This window comes from Gossypium hirsutum, chromosome A12 (assembly GCF_007990345.1).
Source record: "Gossypium hirsutum isolate 1008001.06 chromosome A12, Gossypium_hirsutum_v2.1, whole genome shotgun sequence".
Classification (NCBI taxonomy): Eukaryota; Viridiplantae; Streptophyta; class Magnoliopsida; order Malvales; family Malvaceae; genus Gossypium; species Gossypium hirsutum.
The window spans coordinates 106,212,376-106,224,841 of record NC_053435.1 but is presented as its reverse complement, the minus strand read 5'-3'; the positions used below and the strand labels follow the sequence as shown (position 1 = coordinate 106,224,841).

At 28.0% G+C, this 12,466-nt stretch overlaps 1 protein-coding gene across 1 annotated transcript; it reads right to left on the bottom strand.

Annotated features, from left to right (window-relative positions):
• Window positions 1-100: 100 nt before the first annotated feature.
• LOC107929616 (probable receptor-like protein kinase At4g10390) lies at window positions 101-1,946 on the bottom strand. Its single transcript, XM_016861106.2, has 2 exons — window positions 1,148-1,946; window positions 101-1,041 (listed from the first exon to the last, which is right to left on the bottom strand). Exons 1-2 carry the CDS (start codon window positions 1,803-1,805, stop codon window positions 338-340), a joined length of 1,362 nt encoding a protein of 453 aa, XP_016716595.2. The 5' UTR covers window positions 1,806-1,946; the 3' UTR covers window positions 101-337.
• Window positions 1,947-12,466: the final 10,520 nt, after the last annotated feature.

Genomic DNA, 12,466 nt, shown 5'->3' with positions numbered 1-12,466 from the left:
TTTATCACCTAACTTAATTAAATTGGATAATTTTTAAATAAGATTTAAGACATAGAAATATACCAAATGGATTTCAAATTTAGCAGGGATTGAACAAAAATAAAATAAAATAGTTTCCAGTTGCAGTAGAATTAGTGATATGAAAATTTGAACCATCTTACATTTACTACAACAAAATAGTTTTTCGGTCTAATTTAGGGGCACACATTCCAGACCAGGACAGGCCCTAATTATCCTTTTTACCTACGCAAATTTACTTACAATAAAAAAAGACCAAAGTATAAACAATTTTCACTTTTGAACCCAATCGACAACTATGTTTGTCACCATCAATTAGTTATTTATGGCGGCAATCTTTGGCCGGCGACAAGAGTAAGTCAATGGAACCCATTTTCTCCTTCATTATTTGCATGATTTGCGAAGCTGATGGCCTAACAGTCGGCGACTGGTGAAGGCAAAGCCCAGCAATTGAAACCATAGCCTTAGCTTCATCCAAATCATATTCTCCACCCAAACGTGGATCCACCAGCTCCGCCACTTCGACCGCCGTCCCAACTTCACTAATGGCTTTTAAATTGGGCGCCATTATCGACGTCAATAATTGTCCCCTTTCGGGACAAAAAGCTTCCATCCCAGTAACAAGCTCTAAAATAATAACACCCAAGCTGTAAACATCGTTCTTTTTGGAAGCCAACCCGGTTCTCAAGTAATGAGGGTCGGTATAACCCGGTGACCCTATCATCACTTGCTTCGTCGTCCTGGAACACGACGGTGGCATCACCGTCGACGAAAAACCCATCTTCGCCGACCCAAAATCACAGAGCTTACAATTAAAACGCTCGTCCAACAAGATGTTTGAAGCTTTAATATCGCCGTGAATGATTTGGAGGGTACATTTTTCGTGTAAATATTCGATTGCTTGAGCGAGTTGATAAGCTATGGCCGTGCGGGTCTTCCATGGAAGTACATCGTTATTCCTTTCGTGTAACTTTTCTTGTAAGTTTCCATTAGGAATGTACTCAAACACCATGGCCCCTTCCTCTGAAAAAATATTAAAAAGTTTTCAATTAATCCAAAAAAAAAAAAGAGAGAGAGACTTGTCCTTTTATCTTTTTGAAGAGTAAAGCAAAAGACTCACGCAACGCACCTAGATCATTGCAGTAACCAAGAAGTTTAACGATGTTGTCGTGTCGGAGCCGGAGCAAAATATCCAGTTCTTGTTTAAACACTTGGTTAAGTCGATCACCGCCGATGTGGACTTTAACTGCTCCTTGTCTTGAATTACCAGACAAGTTAGCCAAGTAGACATTGCTAAACCCTCCTTGACCAATCACAAGTGAGAAATCTTTAGTAACATTCTTAATCTCATCCCAACTGAATTTCTTAACAAACCCTTCACCGCCCCCGTCGACGGAATCTTTTCCCTTGCTTTCGGTTTCTTCAGGTTGAGCGGCTGATGTGGGTTTACTTCGTCGGAGTTTCCTGAGTTTAAGGAATCTGAATAAGAACCCCATGGCAAACAACAAGGCTAGAACCAAGACAAGAGAAAATGCGATGAGGATGTCGATTTGAAGGTGAGAGTGGGGTTGGGTTGTTTTAAAAGAGGGTGTCGGTGGGTCAGTACCGGAAGTGTGGGGAAGAGTGGAAGCGACGCAGAAAGTGAGTGGAGAAGATGAAAGGAACAATGGTAGTAAGAAAATGGATGGGAAGGGACAAGAACGGCAGTACCAGCAGACAAAATTGGGAACACATAAAATCCATGTCCTTATAACCTTAGATTTATCAGTAGTCAAAGATGTAGCCATGGAGACGTGCACAATCCGACAAAGCTCGATCTAATATTCCGATCTAGGACGAGGGAAAGAGAAGAGAAAGAGACAAAGGATGAAAGCCAGAGAGAGGTTCTTCTTTTTCTGCCTAATAAACCATTTGAGTTTGACCGATCGGCTATAAACATATTTTTTTAAATTAAAAAAAACACATTTTTTATCCAATATTTTAAAGATTGAGATTTTTTTTTTTATCATTTGTTTAATTTATAATTTCAAAAAGTTAATCTTTTTATTTAAACATTTAAATTAAAGTGTTGATTTTGCTAATTTATCGTTTGTTGACATACAATTTAATAATAGCATTTAAAGTTTTTATGGTATTCTTATTATTACTCATAACCCCTAAACTATTAAATAGGAAGGCGATTTATGTTGAAATTCACTTTTTTTTCTTCTATTAAATAGGAAGGCGATTTATGTTGAAATTCACTTTTTTTTCTTATGAGTACAGCAACATTATCAACACAGAAAAACTCAATTATTATTTAATTTAGATTCAGGTAATTAGATTAAATTTTCAAGTATTTATAATTTTTTTTAATTTCTTCTTTTACATTATTAATTAAATAATTAAGAAGAAAATGGCATACCAATTAAAGTAGTCAAAACTGCATCGATAGGTGTATAGTTTTCTCTACTAAAATTGGTACATATCGATATCGGTCTATTTTAAAGTACCATTTTAAACTTATCGATATTTTTAAAAAATATTTAATATATTTAAATAAATTAGATTAAATAATTTTAAATATAAAAATATTAATTGATTATATAAAATACTCATTAATAAATTTCACAAATAAAATTTCATCATTTGATAAATCTAAAGTAAATAAAGAAAAAAAACATCCCACAAATTAAATAACAAAATTGTACACAACATAATTTAAAAAAATCTACAATAAAATCACCTCATACTAAATATATAAATTGAAAGCTTAATAAAAAGATAAACACAGAATTATGTTCCAAAAGTTTTTAGAATTTTTTCTTTCTTGAGTTTATTTGTTATTTAAAATTTTTACTTATTAATTTTTTTTAAAGTTGCTCATGAACCTTAGTTAAAATTAAAGTTTAATATTTAAATTTTAAATTTGATTAATAAAAAAATTTTAAATTGGTAAAAATATTTTTTTAGTATTATTCATACATTAGTTCGTGTGAAATATTTTAGTCAGTTTAAACGATACGGATCAAAATTTAAATTGGTGTAGAAAAAATTTAATTATTCTAATTTGTTATTCAAACAGCGTCCACCAAGAAATGCAACCAAAACCAATGTACAACCTACTACATTGATACCAACACAAAGACCAAGGGCTAAAGATGATTCCCTCGTTGTTATGGCATTGATGATTTACGTATAAATTATTAATAAAGTCTAAGTCAAATTAGGATATTTGCCGCGGATTAAGAATTGAAATGTTAACAAACCAAAATATTTAATCCATTAAAGCAAGATTTATCAAAATATAATTAATTTATTTTTAAATTAAATGAAAGGATAATTCAATATAGAACAAAAAGGAATTTTACGTGTTTGCCTAATGGTTAGAGTGTCTAATCGTATTGATGTTAAGACTTTACTATTTTTTTATAATTTATAAAAAAAATTCTTAAAATGAAATTCAAATAATCATTTAATCCATTAATTCACATAAAAATAACATTAAATCATTTTTTTAATTAATTAAAAATGGAAACCAACTCCTCTACTCCGTGTATTGTTGTAGTCCTCAATCAGAATAAAACGTGTCCGACTGATAAATTTTAAATTTTGTACGCCTAACAAAAATAAATCAAATTAAAGCTTGCTTAGGAAAGCAACTTTTGAAGGGTCCGTATAGTTTGCCTTAGACACTATATATAACTCATTTTTCATGTGTGTATGTGCGTCTACGTCTTCTTCTTTTTTTTCTTTTATTTGATATTTTAAACTCAAAACTTGCATATTAATTCAAAATCGTTGTTGAAAAAAATTAACTATACATGTTGTCCATGCTTGGTTATTATATCGTATGATATAAAATAATATAATCAATGTTAAATCAGTTGTTACGAAAATTAATTTAATCAAAGATTTCACATAAGTGTCCTTATCAATCTAACAACCCAAGCCTTTTTTTTAAATAATATCATAGTGTATGTACGCATTATTTATGATGTCAATGGTCGCACGGGGGAATTGGTCATATTGTTTTCCCTCAATCATTTGGTTGTTGTCTTTTATAATGAAAACGCAATTACAAGTCACTGTTTTCCCAGCAGCCGTCCATAAGAGTTAATTCCAATAAATGTCCTTAAATTACGAGCCTTAATTTAAATTCATCCTTAACTTTTAAAACATTCTAATTATATGTATAAGTTATCATCATTTAGGTCCAGAATTTCTTTTTTTTTTTAGTTTTAATTTTTTAAAATTATTTTATTTTAAATTCTATAGTATAAGATTTGATTGTTAAATTGGAGATTTTAATAATAGAAGGACTTAATTCATGTAATCTTAATAATTTTAAGATGTAATTAGAATGTTTTGAAGTTTGGGAATAAATTTAAAATAAGGGTCGTGGTTTGAGAATGCTCAATGCAATTAACTCTCTTTAAAAACTATTTCATTTGTCAAATCACCACTTTAAAATTTCTTATAATTATTAAACATATATTAGATACCAACAAGTATTGGGTGCAATGGTAAAATACATTGCACTCTCAATGTGAGAATACAAATTCGAATTTTAGAGACAACATTATTAAAAATAACAGCCTCAAACATAAACAATAAAAAAGATTTTTTATTTTTAAAAAACATACTAGATAAAAATAAGTATTAATTGTTGCAAGATTGAAAGATGATATAAAGCTCATAATAAAAATGACATTTATTTTGAAAATAAAAAAGAGAAAGCACAAAATAAAATATTGGATAATTTAATAACTAAAATTTCGTCAATCAATGATTACCATATTCAATTTATTCCGTAACAAAGTCATATAATTTATTAAAATTAATTGGTTCAAATCAATCCATTGCCTTAAGTGATAAAAAGAAGGTTAAATTATAAAAATAGTCATTTTTGTTTGTTTTGGATTACATTTTAGTTATTTATGTTTGAAATGTTACGTTTTAGTCACTTACATTATCGTTTTGTTACGAAATGGCTACTCTACTGTTAAACTCCATTACCTCCCTAACAACGGTCCTACGTGGCAGTCCAAATGGATTTTAAATACCAACTTGGATGTCCAGTTCCTGGGATGAAAATAAGTTTTTAATTAAAATTTTTAATTTGGACTGCTACGTAGGACATCCAAGTTGGCATTTAAAACCTATTTGGTCTGTCGCGTAGACCCGCTGTTAGGGACGTAATGGTAAATTGACCACTTCGTAATAAAATGATAACACAAATGATTAAAACGTAACATTTCAAACATAAGTAATTAAAATATAATCTGAGACAAATAAAATAAACAATGACAGATACCTAATAAAATGGTTGAAATATTTCTATAATTTCTCCTAAAAGAAACAATGACAGATACCTAATAAAATGGTTGAAATATTTCAAAAAAATTAAAAATAACATGGTTGAAAAAGTTACTCTCTCTATACATATCTCAAGCATTTATTTTCTCCTTTTTAAATTAAAGAAAATTATTCCTTCCTATTTAAATTTTAAAAAATCTAATAAGCCTTTTTTTTTCTTTAAAAAAGAAGAAAAAAGATAAAAGCTCTCTATTAAAATAATATTATCACAAATAAAGTTAAACCTTCAAATTTTCAAATTAAAATATCGCTTATTAGTAATTAATTTAATATAAAAATAGTTTGAACAATTCCTTTTCTTAATTTCCCCTGTATTTTGATGGTGACTTAATACCATACACCTCCGAAAAGCGCAATACGGCAACGTTTACGTTTACCAACCAAATCCCTACGAAGAGATAGCTGTTTGGCTTCCCACTATCCTATAAGACCACCAACAGACAATAAATAAGGCAGGGCGCAGGGGACCCTTTTCTTTATAATTCCTCCATTTACTGCAAAATGTTCAATGTACGTAATTAATAATAATTAATTTAGAGATTATCCCCAAATCCATGGGATAGCTCAATTTAGAAATTATCTTTATTTTTTTAATTTTCTTTTCATCAAAATGTGTTTTATTCTCTTTCATATTCTTTTTATGTTTATAATTATACATTTTATTATTAAATATTTTTTTGTCCATTTTATGTGTATCTATACAATTTGGTGTCTTAATTCAACTCACTATAATCATTCAATTTTAATTTTAAATTTATTTAATTGAAATTATTATGCATTAACACAAAATATATAATCTCTTCGAAACATAATGAATAACATTTCCAGTTAAATTTAAATTAATATAAATAAAATATGTCGATGGGATTTCGATAATATAACTAAAGGTCGAGGCTATATAAATTTAGAATCCTCGCTTAAAATCTTAACACCCATAAATATTATATCTAAATTATCTCATATTATTTTAAATTTAAGATTGATCATGTATGGAGCAATCATAGTCACCATCATTTTCGGTGTTCATCTTTATTGCTAAAGTTTTGGTGTTGTTTTTCTTTTAATTGTGGATAATTAAGCATATGAATATGAGCACTTAATTTCTCCATGATTTTCTGCTAATCATTGTCTTTTAAATATTCCATCGTGGATTTAGGTGGTTAAGTGTTTTCTTAAACAATATGATATTGCTATTATCATTTTGCATTAATCCAGTGATCTGGATCTCTTTTTAATGCGCATCACTCTAATTGGACCACGATATTGTTCGATTATTTTATTTTGTTATTTGTATTTTTATGCAATTAAAGTTTATTATAAGTCCTATATCATATCAAAAAGTTTATCTTAACCCCTCTACTATTAAAAAAAATTAAATTAGTCCTTACATGATAATTTTAACTTTATTGTTGATGAAGTGACATGACTTAATCGTAATTAACTTGATATTAAATTTAAAGATTAAAGTCAATTAAAAAGTTAAACAACAGTTTTGATTCAAAATATTTTGTTTTTACCCCAAAATTGTTTTCAATTCAATTTTTTATATATAATTGTTGTGATTAAATTGTTTGTACTTTAGTTCATGTCAATCCATTTATTTTCAAGACCAATAAAGTGTTAATTTGATTTAATGTTAGGTCAGTCACTGTTAAACCATGTCATATAATTAATGGTAAAATTAATGTGCAATGATTAAAATATCGTTATTTCAAATGTAGAAGGACTAAAATGAATGTTATAATATTATATAAGTACTTGTATTAAACTTTAATCATTCTTATGTTGTTTTAACTTGCAATTATTTAGGTCATTCCAAATTTAATTAGAATTATTTTTATTGAAATATATAAAAATAAAGGTGTCGGCCCATTAAAATATTAGGTTGTTTGATTCTGATGACAAGCGTTTAAGCTTTGATTTTCTTCTTTGGGTCTAGGCCTATTAATATTAGGCTATAGTTTACCACATAGATCGGTGTAATAATGTGTATAATTGATATCATTAAAAAAACCCATCTAGCAAGAAATTTAACATTCAGTCCAACAACTTCTTATTCAGTAATAAGAGTATTAAATTGTAAAATATAAAATTTTGGGTTGAATCCGAAAAAGAAAACCAACATTTAGGTTTGTGCAAAAAAGAAGAAGAAGATAGAAGTAATGATTTGGAGAAAAAAATTGTCATTCAACTTGTTAAATTATTCTAAAATTAAATATTTATCCGATAAAAGTAACCCATTTGAAATCGCATTCTGTTTTTAAAAATGTGAAATCAAAGTAATTAAATTTGTAAATTTTAAAATATACCAATCAAATATTAGTTTAATTGATATTGTTGCTATTACAGTATCAATTCTCTCTATAATAATCACATGTTATAATAGCATTCCGCTATAACAGTTGAGTTTCTAGAAAGCCCAAATTTTTTATGTTTTATTTTAACCACTTATGATAGTAACATCCATAATTATGAAGTATGTTCTTTATTAAATTAGTTTTCTATAACAATATATGCTCTAAATTTTTAAGTAAAATTATAGTTATTTCTTATAAGTAAGCCTATTAATTATTATTTATTAAATAAAAATTATTTTATTAAAAAATTATTTCAATAAAATGATTAAATTTCACGTGAATAAATATATTAATCATATTTCATTAATTGAACACAATCTACAATAAGTGAAATTAAAAATATCAATTCAAGAAACTATTAAGTTCTTTGATTAAATATTTTACTATGGATTTGGAACAACATAGACTTATTAATTAATTACTTGAATTTACTAATTCATTATAAATTAATTAATTTAATTTGATAACTCATATTGATTAATTAAACTTATTAGATTTATGAACTTTATAAATAATCACGTGAAAGAATGTAGAATAAAATATGCATAAAAACAATAATACGTGCACATGATATACATCTTTGAATTTTGTTGATTTGATTCTTACTTCCCTTTTTTTTTAAACATAATTCCCACCTTCTTTATTTAATGGAAATTCACGATATAAATTTTATAATAAATTTACATCGATTATCTTCCTATTTTTTGCGATTATAAGTGTATAGCAACTACTTTTTTTATAATAGATAAAAATTTAACAGATAAATTAAACTGTTAGAGAAAAAATTGATTGGATAAAAAATTTGAAGGATAAGGATTGAAATATGCTTTAATGAATGATAAAAAAATTGGATTATCTATTAATGAATTTAAAACAAACTCATTATTACTTGGTTTTTAATGTTTCGTTCTATCTAATAAATTATTTTTCAAATCTAATTAAGTTTGATAAGAGAGACAAGTAACATTTTAGGATAGGGCTGGCAGCACTTGCGGGCCTTGTCATAAAAGATGATGGGCTTTGGAACCATAAATTAGGGCTTTGGGCGACACAATCAACACGTCATAATCCCTAGCACGTGACTCTGCCGAGAAAAGGAGTAAAAGGCCGAAGGGAGCAGCACAGACCACTGACTCAGTCTCATGCTTTAGTAAGTTTATCTTTTCTATTTTTTTTGTTTGGGTAAATTCCAGTTCCAGTCATTTAATTAATGAGAAGTTTTTCCATCATTTAATTATGTGAAAGTTATGAAATAATCCCCAAAATTTTCTTTGTTAATTCAAAGTTGTTGTGACACAAGCTATGTGTTTGGAAGGAGTGGTTAAGGGAGTGGACACCTTATTCAAGTATCGCAATAAATAGAAAACAAAACAGGGATACAAATGTTGTTTACATAGTTTGATTTTTTTATGTTTGCGGAGCCTGGCTCAATAAAATATAATCTATCTTGAACACTTAAGACAAGCAATTCTAAATTTATCACACCCGTGACAATTTCCTCACTTTTATACCTTTAAGATTGATATTTTCACCAGTAAATTTACCTCGTGAACTTAACAAGTAAAATCACAACACAAAATGTTTTACCATCAAAATGCAGTCATAAAATGAAGTTCATCACAAAAACACTTAATGCTCTATATACAATTTCAAAATATTATCTATTGATTATATAGAATATTTCATGACTTGCTAACATAAGAGATTTATCACAATTCCTATAAAACAATAATAAAATAAGAACTATCGCAGTCAGTATAAAATAACAATAAGATAACATCTATCACAATAAATAAAAAACAACAATAAGATAAATTGAAAATAATAAAATAATAATAAATAAGGTAAACATAAATTCTTGGCAGCTAAAAATGTAATTGTAATAGGCCAATTTTGGCCTAGGCCCCCCAAAAAATAATAACCAAATAAATAAAGCCAAAGAATGCAATCGGTCGAAAACAAGTCAAAAATATTGTGGCCAAATCAAAAAGATAGAGAAAGCCAATGAGTTATCAATTTTTGTTGACTTGATAAAAAACAAAAAATAGGAAGATATTATTTTTTATTTTATTTTACTAAATTAGTTAGGCTATTTTTAGTAAACCATGTGTATATAAATAGGGGTATTTTGTTCTTTGAAGGGGAGGGGGGAATCTAGTGCAAAAGAAAATTTTCGAAAAGGTGATTCTCTTTTTTTTTCTGATTAGACTCAACATCTAGTGGTTTTTTTTCTTTCTGTTCTTCTCTTGTTTTTTTATTTATTTTTTAAATCCATTTGCAAAGAAGAAAATAAAAAGAAAGGGATAAAATAGGGGTACCGGAATTGTTGATATGTCATCGGAGTCTCTCATTCGTCAAAATCAAATTTGACAGAGAGCCCTTTCTTTTTTATTCTTTGTGGTTGAGAATGCCAAACCCTTGAACAAGGCTCTTATGGGAGTGAAGAGGGGTGTTTAGTTTTTTTTATTTCTGCTTTTAAATGACTAAGTGTTTTAATTTTAGGGTTTATTTTGGTTTTATAATGTATCTGAAATTGCACCGTTTAGGGCCTGTTTCAGTGGCTCCAAAACAGTGCCGTATAAGGCGACCTGATTCAACCCGATAGGATCCGCGCATTTTGCTTAAAGGGGATATCTGCACGATTAGTCCCTTTCTTGTGCGCAGTCTTATGATTGGGCCCTATTCTATTTTTTTTTATTTTGACACTGAAAGTTGAGCATTGTTTCAAATTAGTCCGCGTTTAAAATTGCGTTTCAAAGATTTGGGCATTTGCATTTTTTAACCTCATGTGTTTTCGCGCACTTTATTTTGATCCTTGATTTTGTTTAATAACTTTATTTGTTTGTAAATCATTCATTTGATTTTGGTTTTTACTTCAATTGTGTCTGTGGTTTTTTTTTTAGTTTATGTGTTTTATTCTTTATAATTTATTCATTATTTATCGTTAAAAGAATTTGTTTTAACATTTTTATTTTTTTCGTTTGATCTCGCATTGTTTTAGTGTTTTTATTACTTACTTTTGTATATTTTTTATATTGTTTTTCAATTTTACTTATTTTATATTTTTTTATATATTTCTATGTTTTAAATATTTATGTGATATTTAATTTAAATATTCTTATGCATTTTATATATTTACACATAATTTAGCTTAAAATTATTTGATTATTAATATTAGTGTTTGTATAGTATATGATGGGTTGCCATTGCATGTACCCTAATTTGTTCCTTTGTGTTTTTTATTATTTTTTATCATTCATGTAATATTATTGCCAGGTATTTTTATTTCATGCTTGATACTGTGCTTGTATGTTTCTTATTATTACATCAGGTTTTAAATTACAATTTCCATCCAATATCGATTGCCTTTTATCCTTAAGTAAACTAAACGAATATTTTGAGCTGGTTTATAATCGCTTATTTGAAAACTTCTCAAAACAAGACTGTCGAAACCATTTTTATTTTGAAAAACGGGGATCGACTTTAAAACAAGGTATGAAGTCGCCACCAATCCTTTTTGTTTAGGTGTGATTAGGTCACCCTGTGGTCGATCATTTTAATAAAATATTTTTGGTTTATTAAAACAACGTTTTTGGTCTACGAAAAACTAGAAGACGGATTTGGGAGCAGGTTACGTGCGAGGAAGGATTAGCACCCTCGCAACGCCCAAAATTGGTACCGTATTGATCGATTAACGTGCTAATGTTGAAAATTTGAAAAGATTTTAAAATACAATCTTTAAAAACGTTTGGATAACTTGAATTGAATATTGAGGTTCTCTCGCTTAGAAGGAATAAAATATTACGTCCAGCACGATTGGATACAATATTTCGAACCCTCGACACAAGATCATCTCAGGATTTCCAAAACGCATGCACTTAAAAAAAAGGATATTTGGCTATTCGGCTCAAACAGTAAATCGAAACCCAGCACGAATGGGCACGATTTATCGAATTTCTAAATACGAAACATTGCCTTATTTTAATTTGAGAAAACATGGATAAAATTTTAAAATGATATTTTGTATTTTAGTCAAATGGAAAATCGAAACCCAACACGATTGGGCACGATCTCCCAAACTCCCCAAATACGAAATACTGCCTCATTTTAATTTAAGAAAACATGGATGAAATCTCACAAGGATATTCCATAGTTCAGTTGAATGAAAAAGTCGTAACCCAGCACGATTTGGCACGATTTCTCAAACTTCCAAACACGAAATATATTCTTATGTTGAGGGTTTTTTTTTCTTTTTTTAAAAACGCAAGTAGTTGTAAAATAAATAAAGATAAAAATAAAATGTAGAAAATAATGATTGATGAGAGTGCTTTTCAATTATGCTAAAGTAAGATATTTTTAAAGCAATAGATAGTACATAAGTAAATCTTCGAGAAAATCCAAATATGATACAACACGAGGTTTATAATATACATAAATAAAGCTAATGTCAATTTTGCGTATGCAACAATATATAAAGGTGATCTCATTAAATATCTTACATAATTCCAAAACCATATTATATGAGAGTTTTTTGAACAATAAGAATAACAAAAAAAAAAGGGAAAAAAATAATAATAACGTTAATGAAGCACTATGGTATCTGAAAATAATGGTAAACTAATAATAATAAAAATAGTACTAATACCACATATAAATAATAGTGTAAGAATACAATAATAGAAATAGTAACGATAATAATAATAATGTATAACAGTAAGGATAATAACAATAAT